The sequence below is a fragment of the Nannobrachium achirus genome (genome assembly GCF_963921795.1).
Source record: "Nannobrachium achirus genome assembly, chromosome: 10".
Taxonomy (NCBI): domain Eukaryota; kingdom Metazoa; phylum Chordata; class Actinopteri; order Myctophiformes; family Myctophidae; genus Nannobrachium; species Nannobrachium achirus.
In genome coordinates this window covers 30,147,174-30,163,311 of record NC_137819.1, presented here as the reverse complement: position 1 = coordinate 30,163,311, position 16,138 = coordinate 30,147,174, and the positions used below count along the sequence as shown (strand labels likewise).

At 41.2% G+C, this 16,138-nt stretch overlaps 1 protein-coding gene across 1 annotated transcript in view; it reads left to right on the top strand.

Moving 5' to 3' along the window:
• The window catches only part of LOC308292950 (brevican core protein-like), a gene marked incomplete at both ends in the record, with an annotated part of 45,719 nt that extends 29,809 nt beyond the window's left edge, over window positions 1-15,910 (top strand). Inside the window, one exon of the mRNA XM_080735375.1 lies at window positions 15,676-15,910. Within this exon, the coding sequence (XP_080591501.1) occupies window positions 15,676-15,910 (235 nt within the window). The remainder of the gene's footprint in view (window positions 1-15,675) is intronic.
• Window positions 15,911-16,138: the final 228 nt, after the last annotated feature.

The following is a 16,138-nucleotide window of genomic DNA, read 5'->3' as shown; positions in this document are numbered from 1 at the left end:
ACGTATTAGTGGACCTGATCAGTGTGAAGTTGAATTGATATAGATTGGCGGATGTTCAGAGATGGTGGGTTTCTGGTGGAGCAGGGCTGCTGGTTCTCAGGCCTTTCAATAGGCTGACATGACATGACATGGTATGAATGCTGAAGGTTGGTGTCCTTCCCCTCCACCATAGGGCCGGTAGCATGGCTCCAGATGGGGCCGCATTGTGTCCAGTGACCCCAAAGGTCACGGGGTCAGAAGCGGGTGAACAGAGGTCAGCATTTAAGAGCTGTTAATGGAGTTCCACCTTCTTCCAAAGGACGTGTGGCTCACTAATTGAGGGCCAGCCTCAGGATTTGTCTCCCCACCTCCCCACAACCCCAAGTGCGAGGCCCTTGACACCCAATAATGACCAGCATGTGCACTGTATTGTGTGAGGTGACATCTCTAGAGAATTAATAGGAGGGAGGCATATATTTAGTAATAATTGTGTTCAATTATGGGGAACAGTTTCCCCAAGTTTTGTTTAACCAAAGCTTTATTCTTTTTCCAACCCAAGGTACTCTTAGCATTTTAAAGATATTGGCACAAACAGAGCATGGGATTGGGACCAATATGTTAATTTTACCACATGCCTTGCACAGTATGAGAAACACTGAAAATGAGTCGAGGTAATTAGCAAGGTTAGGCCATGGTTAACCAGGAGCAAGCAGTAATTTTTAGTGAACTCTTTGGATTAAATGCACAAAGGTGGACATCACAAGATGCTGCCTTCCCCGCCATGAGAAAGCAGACGGGCAGGGGTGTCACAAGGGGGGGAAAAGTGGGACTGAGTTACTAGGGCCCAAGGAGGAGGGGGCCTAATTATTTTATACTTTAGCTATTGAAAAGTAGCCTACAAGCTCACAGTGCTGCAAGCTTGTAGATCTTTTGAAAAGTCGTGAAAATGTGTGCAAATCTTTGAATATAATGTGTATTTTTAAGCGAACATTTGTAACTCAAATTTTGCTTCTGGGGGGTCCCTGGAACTAAATATTTTGAGATGGGGGTCCGTGGCCAAATACATATCTTTTTGGGGGTCCTTCACATGAAAAGGTTTGAGCACCACTGACATAAGTTTTTCAAAAAAACCTTAGAAGGATTTGAAATATTCAAAGACTTGCACAAATTTCACTATTTTTCAAAAATAGCAGATCTACAAGCTCACAGCGCGGCACTCGCTGCCGTGCTGTGAGCTTTTACATCTGCTATTTTTCAACAGTTAAAGTACCCAGGGCCCAGAATTTGTTGCGACACCCCTGCACAAAGGTGGTGGACTTCACAAGATGCTGCCTTCCACCGCCATGAGAAAGCAGACGGGTAAAGACCAGTTGAAAAGGCGTGCCAACTGCCAAGTTGGCTGGGAACCCTAATGATACGCTTTACCCACAACCCCTCACCCCGCCACCACGGCATGCTGGGATACAAACAGCCATTGTGGCTAATGTGTCTTGCATTCCAATTTGGCCAAATGCACATTGCTTATTGTTATAGGGACTGTGTGGTGCAACCTCTCCCTCTTATGCAGATAAAATACATGAAAATTGTGTGCGATACTTGTGCACACGCATGCATGCATGCAAACACACACACATGCATGCAAGCATGCACGCACGCACGCACGCACGCACGCACACACACACACACACACACACACACACACACACACACACACACACACAGACACATGAGAAAAAAAAGAGGCACAGACACATGGTTGAATACATAATCACAATTTTGATGTTTAATCTCATTTTAGAGTTCTGCCTTTTCTATTTCATATACTTAACGTTAGGTCAAATAATCAAAACAATTCAAGGCCTTCAGTTGAAAATAATCTAAATTGCCAACTCCACTGTAACAGTTCAGTGTCCTGCTCAAGTGCTCAATAATGGCATAGTTGATATATTTTCCTTTCTGTGAATTACCAATAATGCTCGCCATTGATATTATACAAATACTTATTCTTGAACAAGAAGACTCTCCAACCCTGAATGACGGTAGTTTTGTCAGATGGGAGAATTCTCGGTAACACTTTCTATGAAGCCCACACTTATAATGCATTATGACGGCATTCATAATGCATTATAATGCACTCATAATGCTTCATAACTACCCTCATAAACCCTCATAATGCTTCCTGATGCATTATATCAACAGACATAAGACATTATAATGTAACTTATAATTAATTATAATGACTCAAGTTATGGATGCTCTTGAATACTTATGAAGATCACATCTATAATATATTATGAGGACACTCATAGTGCATCATAATGCTCTCTAGACTGACTGCTTATACTACCTTATGATTACTTATACACACAACTCAAGTCAACTGTAGTAGCGACTCATAGTATGCTATAATAACCCATGCAGTATCATGAGTCTCCATGAGGCGTCATTGTATGTGTTAAGTAAAGTGAAACACATATGGATGCAGCTATAATAAGGCATAAGTCATCATAGCGCGTCATTGTCGGGGCTAAGTAAAGTGTGATGCATTTGGATGCATTTAAAGGTGATACACCATGCATTTAAAAAGTATCTATGTCATATTGTTTGTCCCAAAAACGTTTTTCAAAAGGTTTGAAGCTAAATTACCACTCCTGAATAGAGAGCCTCTCTCATTTTTGAATGGCTCTCAGAGCATTTTCAGCTGCAGTACCACCTTTGGCCTAAACCGGCCGTCGTTGACGTCAGCGACGGCAGCAAATCTGGACAGCCTGTTTTGAGAACCCGTGGGATGCTTTTAACCTCCGTCTTCCCAAAAAGACACAACGGTCAGAAATGGGACTTTGTGAGGATAGAAGGTGCTAGTGGGACCCCAAAAAAAGGTTTTAAAATAGGAAAAGTGAGATTTCATGGTGTATCACCTTTAAAAGAATCTATGCTGCATCCTAAGTTATTGCTTTATAATAACTTAGGATGCAGCATAGATTCTTTTAAATGCATCCAAATGCATCACACTTTACTTAGCCCCGACAATGACGCGCTATGATGACTTATGCCTTATTATAGATGCATCCATATGTGTTTCACTTTACTTAACACATACAAGGACGCCTCATGGAGACTCATGATACTGCATGGGTTATTATAGCATACTATGAGTCGCTACTACAGTTGACTTGAGTTGTGTGTATAAGTAATCATAAGGTAGTATAAGCAGTCAGTCTAGAGAGCATTATGATGCACTATGAGTGTCCTCATAATGCATTATAGATGTGATCTTCATAAGTATTCAAGAGCATCCATAACTTGAGTCATTATAATTAATTATAAGTTACATTATAATGTCTTATGTCTGTTGATATAATGCATCAGGAAGCATTATGAGTGTTTATGAGGGTAGTTATGAAGCATTATGAGTGCATTATAATGCATTATGAATGCTGTCATAATGCATTATAAGTGTGGGCTTCATAGAAAGTGTTACCGAATTCTCCACTTCCCCACATACTGAATAATAAGAAAAAGAACAGTAGGCTAATGGGAATGGCTTTATAGTTGTGCCAAGAACACAAAGCTGTTGTTGTGTTGCAGCACACAGGCTACATTTCAGCCATATTGGTAGTAGTAGGACATGAGAAGTTCAGTATCATGGTTGATGTAATTTGGCATTCACATCAAGGTCCATTTTCCATTCGGCATTTGAGCCACGGACCACGGATGAGATTTAGCCTCTCAGGCCTTAGAATATTTTCTTATTGTTGGATAAGATTTTTGTCCACAATTACATTGATGTGGTACCAATAGGAGAGTACTTCATCTCTCCTATTGGAAACTGATCAAGATAACAATTATTTTATAATTCTCTAAGTGTGTAGACTTGTAAATGAATTAATGCAGATGTTTAACAATAATGTAACTCTTGATACCGTAAAATGAAAGCAAATGGAGCCGTAAGGGTCCATTTGGTTTCATTTTACACTCTCAATAGTTAAAGATCTTTAAGCGTCCATTTGTTTAGCACTTGGAGTCCCTCATGGACCACGGACCACTGGTTGAAAACCACTGAAATAAATGAAAGATGTAACCATATTTAGAAAAGGACATAGAACAGTGTTGTTTTGAGTGGACAACAATTAACCTTGTGAGCCCTATCAACACTATTCTGGCCATTTATAGCCAATCGTTTGAAGAAAATAGGCAATCTACAAGTTCACAACATGTCTCAATGCAATGCGTTGTGAGCTTGTAGATTTTTCAGCCAGATTTTGGTGTGGTGAGGAAAAAAGGTATGGACCCCTTGGGGACCCGGTCCCGGTCAAAAGTACAAGCTATAGGGTTTAAGTGGTAAATAACTAATTTAACAATAATTATTATCTGAACTCAAGTTCATGAAAATGTTTACAATTGTGTACTTTTGTAAAGTATATATATGTGTGTGTGTGTGTGTGTGTGTGTGTGTGTGTGTGTGTGTGTGCGTGCGTGCGTGCGTGCGTGCGTGCGTGCGTGCGTGCGTGCGTGCGTGCGTGCGTGCGTGCGTGCGTGCGTGTGTGTGTGCATCACACACAAGAACACAGTTATACCAATACTCGTTGCTGACAAAAGCTATTTCTGCCATGAGAGAAGCCAATTAGACCTATACAAGATGTATGGAAATGGAATTTTCACACTATACATTTGCACTAGAGGTGGGAGGAGTGATTGACACATTTTAGTGTGAAGAAGATGAGACATGACTTTAATCAGGGCCAGAGGACTATTCTGAAACACAGACGCATAGGAAGAGTATAGACTAGAGCATGCATGGGCAACTGGCGGCCCAGGGGCCACATGCGGCCCCCACCTTCACTTCATGCGGCCCGCAGGTTAATACCGGAATACTGATATATTATTGATTTCAGCTGTTACAATTCCAAAAATGACCTACTTTAATTCCGTCAGTCTATATTAGTAGCTTAATGACTAGTATAGTAGTTTTAAAATGTATTTTTTTTTTATGTCCAATGTATTTGTATTTAGGTTCATGAAGTTAACATGACTATATAACTAAATGCATTTGAAATTGAATCAAAATGTTACATTTCAGGATTCCAATTAAAAAATAACAAAAAATAATTCAGGATTCCAATTCAAAAGAGGCAAAAATAGCCGCTGCGACCCGTTTTGAGCTTGTAGATCTGCTATTTTTGCTTCTTTGTATGAAATATAGTAGAATGACAAAGTACGACATAGCAATATGCATTGAGGCCCTGGAGTGAGTGTGGAACTATAGTGGCCCTCTCCATCATTAAAGTTGCCCACCCCTGGTATAGAGAATAATCTATTACTGGAAGCATTTCTTTTTCCAAAATCGTGTTTCTGCAATTTGTCATCAAAGCCAGAAAGCAATCAAATTCTGCTCAAGCAGGTAATATCTACTCTTGTGGCTTTTGATATGGAGCAATGTTTGTATTTTAATTTGGCTCCAAAATAATAAGACAATATATAATGTATTGTTTATATGTAATGCTTAATTGTTGCAATTATTAGTTAGTGTTATTAGTTAATTTTAGATGACTTTGATGTGTGCCATTGATATTAATCAAACAAAATAGCTATTTTGTGCACAATAATGACAGATTTAGGCTGTTTGTGTTTTGAGTTTCCCCAAACAAACAGCATGTTTTCAGGTCTAATCGTCCTAAAAAAAAGGTTTTAAGTCAACTCTGATTGATTGATTGAAGGCTTTATTAGAAGTTTGCATAGGAAAATGTACAGATTCATGACGGTACAGTTCACTGGTACAAGGTCTACTAAAAGGAGATCCATGAAAAGACTAAGCTTATTTCAACAGGAAACCATTAAAGTATCTCATATAACATTGAATGACAGACAAATAGAACACAGTACTATGCAGTAGATATGTAAAGAAAAAAAGAAAACAGTAGGTCTATACAATCAGTAAGTACAGTATATACAATATATACAAGGAAGGGGCAGGTAACAGTAAGTCTAAACAATCAGTATGTACAGTATATACAAGGAAGGGGCAGGGAGGGTAGGGTTGGGCTAGGTTTTTACCAGTTGTGAACGGCTGCTGCCTGTAAGTGGTTTTTTAGGGCAATTTTAAAGGATGCTAGTGATCCACACTCCTTTATGGCCTTCGGTAAGGCATTCCACATTTTTGTGGTGTAGCAGAAGAACGAGTTCGACCCTTTCTTTGAGTTGACTCTGGGTTGAACGTGATCTGTGGCACTGCCTCTGGTGTTGTAATTATGGACATCCTTAACGTTTTTAAAGTATTTTGACAGGTACTTGGGTATCATAGTGGTGTAGTGTATCTTGTACACCAGGCCCATTGCAAGTTGCTGTACTCTGTCATCTACTCTGAGCCACCCCACTCTTAACTGGTGAGTAGCGGTGAGGTGAGTCTGATTGGGAAGGTTAAGCAGGACCCTAATTAGTTTATTTTGGGCTGTTTGGAGTTTAGTTTTTAGGGCTTGTGGGGCGTCACGATACCATACGTGGACTCCATAGTCAAAGAGGGGCTGGATTATTGCACCAGCTATGGTCTTCAGTGTGTTGAAGTTGACCATTGGGGCGATCCTCTGTAGGAAACGAGTTCGTTGGTTGATTTTTTGTATTACTTTTGAAGTCATCTTTTCGCTGGAAAGATTAGCTTCAAGGATACATCCTAAGTAGGAGATTTCGTTTTTTCGTGTTATGACCTTGTCACCCACTTTGATTGTGAAGTTCTCTACCTTTTTGAGGTTATGATTTGATCCAAAGAGGATGGACTCGGTTTTGCCCAGGTGAATTGATAATTTGTTGTCGTTAAGCCATGTGCAGATCTTACTCAGTTCAGAGTTAAGTGTCTTTTCAACCTGCAAGTGGTCCTTGCCCGAGACTAGGAGAGCCGAGTCATCCGCGAACAGGAACAGGTTGCAGTCGCAAGCAGATGCCATGTCGTTCTCTGACCTTTTGAAAACAAAAGAAAGGAATAAATATTATTTGCAACCTGTGAATCATGCATTTTGATTTACATGAGATCTCACTTTGTTTATGTGAAATGATTTGTTTTAATCTCACACTTCTGCATCCATTGTGCTTTAGGCCCTGTGATGTTTTAAAACTCCAGATGGGGGCGCACTTATGTGACGCTGGTCAAACAGGATCACATAGGAATCTTAGTTAGGATAGGCAGTCCTTCATGTTAGCACAATGAAACCTATAGAAATAGATATATGTGGAGGCTTGCTGTTTGTTCATGCCATGCATGCATGTGTCTGTGTTTGTCTGGCTCTCATGGCTTTCAGTCACCCCCCAAACCATTGATTCAACATCTAAAGTAGCTGTCACCGCCCCATCTCTGTCTGAAACAAATCTTATGCTCTTATGTTTCACACACATGACCTGCACCTATGATAGTTGATAAAATACAATACAATAAAATAAAATAAAATAAAAAATAATGATGTGTGTCATTTAATAGCTTTAAAATCAATTTAAGATTAGAGTACCTTAATTTCACTTTCATTGTATTTCTGACTTTCAAATAAAACTAACAAATAAAACCTAATAAGACAAGACCCTTCAGCAATGGAATCCAATACTTGAATTAAAATACACAGCACAGTCTCAAACTCAGGACCCCCAATCATTCCTGGCTACAACAACTCTTATTTAATTACCGGTAAGCTCATTCAGTTATTCAGTTAGTCATATTTAATTAATTTGTTTTTTCAACTTATCTACTTAGTAAAATCTGGATGTCTGGTGGGAGAGGTTTAAATGGGGGCAATGTTATGTGTTGGAAAGATACTGAATATTTCGCAGTGTCTTAAATAAAATGCTATAAAAGAAACTATACAGTGCAGGTATACAGAAATACATGTACAGTGAGCATCTGATTCCAGTGTATGAGGGTTGATCATCCTTTAATATCCAATATTGGCAAAATGCAGTGACCCGTTTGTAGCATGTAATATTGAGACTTTCCAATTAGGCAATTATTTCAGGCCTTAGGAACAGGAAATATTTATGACATGAACATATATTTTCTTGACTTTACAGTATATAGCTTGAGCGTGCGCGCACTGTGCGTGCGTGCGGCAGGGCAGTGCATCAGCTGCATGTGCACTTGCATTCCACTCTGTTCAAGGATCACTCCACTGACTCCAGTCAGTATTTTCACATCATTTTTTATAAATTATAAGTACTTAACTTTAACACAAAGTGGATTACACAGCAGTATAAATGTCTATCAATTATTAAGCGTGTCAATTGAACCGACAATACTTGCACGCACATACAGTACCTTTAGGAACCCATAACCACCTATTAAAAGCTGCTGGCGGTTTGTGCCTCCCGAAGCATTAGCATGTGAAAGCCTGCAGTTCCTGTGAACTTATTTGCCCTCTGACCCCTCCACTATGTCTCGCAGACAGCAAATAGCTGTGACTGTGATGGAAGGTCCCACCCATTTGGTTCTCACCCCACCACAGGGTTTCACTCCGCCTCTCGCCCCGGCTAGACGTGGATAAGGGCCCAAAAGAAAGATCCCAGACAGGTTCGTTCAGATTCAGATTCATGTGGCCCTGTCTAGTCAAAAGCAGCCCCCCATCTCGCCGGGTTCTTTTCTCCACCATGGCATGGGTACTTGGATTGGCACTCCTGAAAAACATTAATGCTCTCTCTCACTCACAATCAAATATTGCTTACTTAGGATGTCTTTTCCCAGGCCGTGGGTTCCCACCTCAAACACATTTCCAATGGAATTGTGACAGCCCCGAAAACAGAATGTCACCTGTTCATCATTTACGTCCACAAAAATATATTAAAGATAAATCGTTCAAATATATTTTAGAATATCTGCTAAACAGCATGCTATTATGCTACGACTAATTTGATTTACAGTCGGACTCATTTACGGGACTACAAAGACAAAACGGAAGTGAGGGGGAAGCGAACATCCGCTGTAGTTTCTTCCCATATTCAGCACTTTCCGTTTCACAGACTGTATGGCGGAACCATTTAGAAAATTGTGTGAGCCAACAGTCTTGAGAGACTGCAGAAAAAGAATCACATGAACCATATAGCAGTGTTTCTCAACCACTGTGCCTGGGGGCCTTTGGTGTGCCCCTAAGAAGGGTCAGGTGTGCCCTTTGAAACTGCTTGAAAGCCAGTATTGTATTTATCATTTTAAAAATGATTTAAACTAGCCGATCTACAAGCACAGCCGATCTACAAGCACACAACGCCTCGTGATGCGAGGCGTTGTGTGCTTGTAGATCTGCTGTTTTCACTACTGTTGTGCGATACAAGGTTTCTTCCTGACAGTGACGATATTTACACCCCCGTATTATGTTGGTGTGCCCATGGATTCTTGAGACATGAAAAGTGTGCCCATGCAGACAAAAGGTTGAGAAACACTGCCCTATAGCATCCCTATTCTGTGGCGAACATTCAGCGACAATAACCGATCTACAACCTCACAACGTGTCACATCTAATTTATGTCAGTGAACGAAAGGTGACATTCTTTTAGGCTCATGATGATCGCCACAGAACCTTATTTTCCGCATAAATTGAAGGAAATCTGGCGACGGAAGCTATGCAAACTCACTTCCGGGTGTTAGGACTACAAACCTTAGCAAAGTTCAGAAACCACATGTTCTACCATAAGTGGCTTGCTATTTCTCAGTATTTCCGACAGTTGTTGTCATTTTGATAATCTTGTGATTCCACAACAAAACTTGCATCATTCAATCCACCCGAATGGGGTGAAGTGGTTCGTTTGCTCATTAAATCAATTCAATGTGCACCAGCACTCTCACACGCACACACCAGCAGACATACACCCCAGACACATTCCTAAACACTGCCAGATACAGACCTACTCAATCCAGATTCAGACATGCAAATGGCAAAATGCACACTCTCCTGCACATTGACACACACATGAACAAACTAATTCACACATGCACCCCCCCCCACACACACACACCCACACACACATGCGCGCACGCACGCGCGCACGCACACACACACACACACACACACACACACACACACACACACACACACACACACACACACACACACACACACACACACACAGCAGAGTGGTGCAGACAATTTGAAGGGCCTCATCTCGCCTGCTTTTCTTTGCCTGTCTGATCCGTCTGACCCAGTCTTTTTATATGTCTAATTAAGTAGTCAGACACTCTAAAGTGCCATGACACACTCACGGCTGATTTTTAGCCATGTTTGTGCCCGTGTCTGTGTCTGCATGGAGTGGTTTTATATTGCAATCTATGACATATTGTTTCCTCATCTATCTGCGCTGCCCCCATGCACTGCCATCGGTGTGGGAAATGTAAAGGAATTCAAAATGTTTTCAATAACACCCGCCAGATGTTGTTTTGTGGGAAACAACAGTGAAGAAATGGGGAACAATACACGTTTGTGGAGAGAGTTCAAATGAACATACCCCTGCAGTGCATACACGTATAAGCCCATGGCTTCAAAACCTGGGGCACGTTCAGCCCTGAAAGATGTAGCCAAATGTTTATGAAAAATATTTATTTGAAACGACCGTGCCTTTAACACTCTGTTGTGTCACACAAGCATTGAGACTATGGTAGCCGAGAAGGACATTCATTGCATTATTTTCAAAGGCTTGCCTTGTTGGGACATGACATAAATACTATGAAATACACTTTTTGATGGTTAAGTCATTGCCCTGGCTGTTCTGAATAGCAGAGAACATCCCCATCGATGTGGAATGTGTGGTTCCTATTCCTAATTATAGTGATCCAACATTTACACTTTTTACCATTCATTGTGTTATGATGATCTACTGAAGCTAATGAGCTAATTACTAATAGTACTATCCTTCTTGCTGTTCACTAGTGCTATGATATTGTAATATTTACCTTTACTTAATGTAGGGGAGAGTGGGGTAAACTGAGACACCGGGTAAACTGAGACACTCCATTTATCTTGGCAATGGAACACATTTGTGGTCATGTGACCATTATATTTTCAAGCCCTTTGAATTTCCCACTTGCCATGAAGAGAGAGACCTGATAGTACTGTAGAAAACATGCTTTTTTCACAAAAATGTGTTTTTTGCATGTAAAAGTAAAATTTCTTGCTGTCACATAATCAACTGTTGTGTCAAAGCAAATTGATGCAGGGACAACATTTTATATCATACATGTTGATGAACTACCAACTTATAAATCCATGTGATGGATGCTAGATGAAGATTACCCTGAATTGATAAAAGATATCACTTTTCCCAAAATGTGGCTGTGGGGTAAAGTGAGACAATTGCTTCGGGGTAAAGTGAGACACTATCTCACATTATCCCAACATGATAGACATAGCTGTAAAAACCTGATTAAAGGGTGTACCAAACTTTTCTCAGTTGATTCTTATGTACTTTTCCCTGTAGAACCCATTTCTGATATATATATTTATGTGTTGTGCATAATTAATGAGATAATTAGCATATTGGACTAAATTTGCTAATTATCTCATTAGTTATGCTTATGCACAATACAACAATATACTTTGCGGAAATGCATTCTACAGGAGAAATTACATAAGGATCAACTGAGGAAAGTTTGGTTAACACTTCTATCAACTTTTATAGAGATTTTGTTTTTTCTTTCTGCCCATGTGTCACATTATTTGACACATGGGTGGAAATGACAGGACAAACCCTATTAAAAGACTTTCTGCTATGTACATTTTTGTGTTGTGCATATTTAACCTGGTTAACTGGGTTTTTGTGTTTTAATGGTAGTTTTAAAGTGAAAAAAGTGAGTGGATCACTTTACCCCGTTGATTCTCCGGTCTGTCTCAGTTTACCCCGGTCCTGGGGTAAACTTTTTTTAAAACAATCATATTTTCTCTGCCTTTTGTCTTGAATATGTTCTTATAACTTCCATTGTTAGGAAACATCCCAAATTACTGGTAAATGTGTACATTTTTACTGATATATCTTTTAGTTCGACTATAGGGGAGAAAATGTAAAAAGTGTCTCAGTTTACCCCGCTCTCCCCTATAGGAGTAGAGTGAAGCAGAACAGTTTATGAAGATGTCAATCCACAATGATATACAATAGCAAAATATACAAATATGTCTCCTTATGTCGTCATGTTGCATAACAAGTTCCAAGGGACACATTTGTAAAGGATTTTAGTTGGATCCATTGTGCTCGTACTTGTTTTTATCCCACGATTTTGTAACTTTTGTCACTTTTTCACCCAGTGCCAATTGCCTAAGCTGTAATCCCTGCTACTCTCCCTCTGCCAACCTGAGGAGAGCTCCGAACTGAGGGGGGATTTCCCCGGTAGGACATGGCGCACGGAAGGAACACGTTATTCCAACCAGTTCCTTTCCCCTCCTCCATCAGGCACCCCGGCTGGCCAAGGGGAGGCAGTATAGAGACCAGGACTGCATGTTTTTGTGAGGGTACCTACCCTAGTGGACACGGGGAGAACATGCAAACTCCACACAGAAAGGCCCTTTCGCCAAACCCACCTAGGATATGGGCACTAATGACGCGGAGGAGAGAACACGCCCACAGTGTTCCCAGTGGGAATCGAACCCATGCAGGACCTTCTAGCTGTGATGCCACAGCGCTACAGAGTGCGCCACCGTGCCCCCCACACATGCCTTTTTAACCACAGTATATTCTGGCACGAACATTCTGCAAATATAGCCTATTTACAAACTCACGATGCGTTGCATTGCGATGCGATGTGAGCTTGTAGATCTACTATTTTCCATGTTGAGATTTGGTGTAGAGGGCAATGAGGGGGGGCCTAGTATAGACCCCTGTGGGACTCCAGTCAGCGAAGTGGATGAGTGGTTAATACAGGAGGGTTCATATTCCTGCTACTGCTGATTGGGTAAGACCAAAACGAGAGACAATGAGACCTCAGGCTCAAAGTCTGTCGCACATATACCGGTAGTTTCCCACATATCATTCAACCCGTAAACCGGGGAAATCCCTCCCAGTGATAGACTTCTGGCCAGCAGGCAGGGCAATCTAATGTACATGCTGTATTCTTTTGAGGAGCTAGACTGTATGTGACTACAGTATGTGGCAAATCTATCATGTGATTCTTTCTAACTTTGTGTATTCTTTTTTCTTTTCTTTTCTTTTCTTTTTCTTTTTTAAGATGTGTTTTGGGCTTTTTCTGCCTTTATTGATAGATATACTGTAGACTGACAGGAAAAGGGGAGAGAGATGTGGGGGTGACTTGCAGCAAAGGTTGTCAGAATTGGTACACTCCCAACACGCTATGCCAGCCATCCAGGCCTGTGGTGAGCCTTTCCTCCAGTTATGGATAGATGCATTATGTTAGCCAACCATCTCAGGTCTATCCGCCTGTCCATCCATCTGTTTTTCCCATTCTCGTAAACGCGATATGTCAATAACGTTGAACATTGAAGAATTTCTTCAAATTTGGAATTTCACTTGGACTCAAAGATGAACTGATTAGATTTTGATGGTCAAAGGTCACAGTCACTGTGATCTCACAAAACACATTTCTGGTCCCTAACTGAAGAATTATTTGAATAATTATGACAAGGTTGTTCACAAATGTCTACAGTAATAGGATAAATTGATGTAGTGAAGATTTTAGCTTATTAAAAAGATATTCATGTGTTTATGTAGCCTACGTGAGTGAGCACATGCATGGAAATTAAATGTCATGGCCAGTTAGGGGTGCATGACACACTTCATCTACGCCCCTGACTCTGTGTGGAAGGACACCCCCTTGACCCTTCCAGGCTGATCAATGACCTCTATGCACTCAGCACAAACAGGAGGCCTAAAGGTTAACCGCAACAAACTGCCAGGTCAACAAGTACTTCATATGGCCTTGACCCAGACCGGGCAGTCAGTGTCAGGACCAACTGAGGAAGCTATAAATATAAACTCTGCTTTTAGTCAGCACTATCACTCAAGCCAAGGTTGTCCTTTAATGGTTCCAAGTCTTTATGTGAATGTAGCTGAAAGTATATCAAATAAATATACTATAGGCTATCAGGGGTCTTCAACAGGGGGTCCGCGACCCCTAGGGGGTCCGCGGAGGTACTGCAGGGGGTCCGCGAAATTATTGCTTAAAAATATATATATATGTTTATTTTAAATTTTTTACATTTATGTTAAAAAATAAATCATGATTCTATCCATTTTGAATAGCTTGAATACATGATTACTATGCAATTGACAGATTGTTGATATTATTGACATTGGTTCTCAGTTAATAAGTAGTATGTTTAGAAATGGTAGTGGTACGGCCCACCCTGCTCGCTGTAACTTGTACATGTTTAAAATAAAAAATATGTCGTAGCCCCGACCCCCCCACCCTACGAGGTGTTAGGGGGTCCCTGCTCCATCTCCCCATCAGTTTGGGGGTCCCCGGCCTGAAAACGTTGAAGACCCCTGTACTGTAGGTTTAATTTTTATGATTTCTCATGGATGGATTGCATAAATATGCTTGTCATGCCTCCTTTTTAGATTAGAATGGTGCATGAGACGGCCATAACATATAGAAACAGGACCAGTGTGTCCGTGACCGTGAGAAATCCCTAAAGACTGCCGGAAAACAGAGTAACGATCTTAAGGGCCAAAAAGGTCATAGAACTTGTAGATATAAAAGGTCATTCTAGACTTGAGGGTCACAAGGCACAACCTCTTCACTTTCCCCTTTCCTCCTTGTCCTCACACACACGTGCGCGCGCTGCACACACAGTTCAAATAGTCTTGCGACCAGAGGGATGATGTGTGAGGGAGGAAGTGCCCATTATCCCCTTGCCCAAAGGTCACATCCCTCAGCCCCCTCTGTGTCACTCTCAATCACTGGCCAATCTCTGACAGGTATTGCATTAGGCGTTTTGGAACAAAATTAATTTGCCAAAGTGCATTCCTTTTTTTTCTATAATAGATAGCTCGTTATTTTCAGGAACGGTTGGAGGATAATTTTAATAATTCATGATCAATGGAACAGCATTACTGTCGGAAATGAATTGTTTCCAGTATACGTTTAAGAGCTATAATTCTGTCTCACAAATGAAGGCCACTTGTAGCTATTAGCTGTGTGCATTGTAATGTGTGTATTGACTTTTCCATCACCTTGGTGTTCCTGCCAGAAACTCCCAGGACACTGTTATTGTACAAACTGTCTATATGCTGACTATCCAATACACTTGTGCCTTACAGCTCATAGCATTGACATAAAATTACACATTCACGTATACTTCGCTGTATTGTATTTTGTGTTACGTTATTCTGCACTTTTGTTTAACGGCTCACCTCTAAAAAGAAATGTATTTCAAACGAATGCATATATTGCTCCCGGAATGCCATGCTCCATATAAGTAAAGGATCTGAATGTATTTTGGACTGGTGGGTGCAAGCTAGTTCACTCTGTGTGGTTGGCCTCCTGATGCAACGTACACTATAATTGTGTATGACTTTACAATCTTGGCAGCACTTAGATTTTGTGTTGAGGTCTCAGACGGTTTCCTCTTAGCCAAGCCATTCTAATTAGAGTCCACACACTCCCCTGTTTGGAAGAGTTATACTTTGGAGGCAGGATTCCCAGGGAGATAGGCCTATATTTTTCCTCTTCTCAACATGCAGACAGGGACTTGCTGTTGAACTTGAACCCAGTCCCCTCATACCCCCCCCCAGTCCCCCGATTTCACGGCAAGAGCCCCCACCTCCTCCGAACCCCAACACCATGCATCTCTTTGTGAAGCTGTCTTCCTTGACTTTCCGCATCCCCCGTCTGGCCCTCTGCAACCTCCCGTCCTACCCCACCCCACCACCGACCCACCCCCACATCCACCCTCCTGCTCAGCCATTCTTCAGCCCGTGGGGGGACTCCAGGAGACAGCCCATCGGGACATGCAATACAGAATGCTAATCTGGCCCTTGGCGGCATTTCCCACGATTTCCCTCCCAGACATTCACTTTTGTTTTTTAGAGGTTCTATTATAATCAGAGGGGACCCCTAACTTTTCTGCTGTCTGGAGGCTGGTTTTACGCCACTGACTAGGAGTATAGTAACCTATGAAACAATTAGCTTCTGCCTGTTATGTCAGGAATACCAAAATGGGATCAACTCTCAAAGCTCTGAGCATGATGCCAGAAT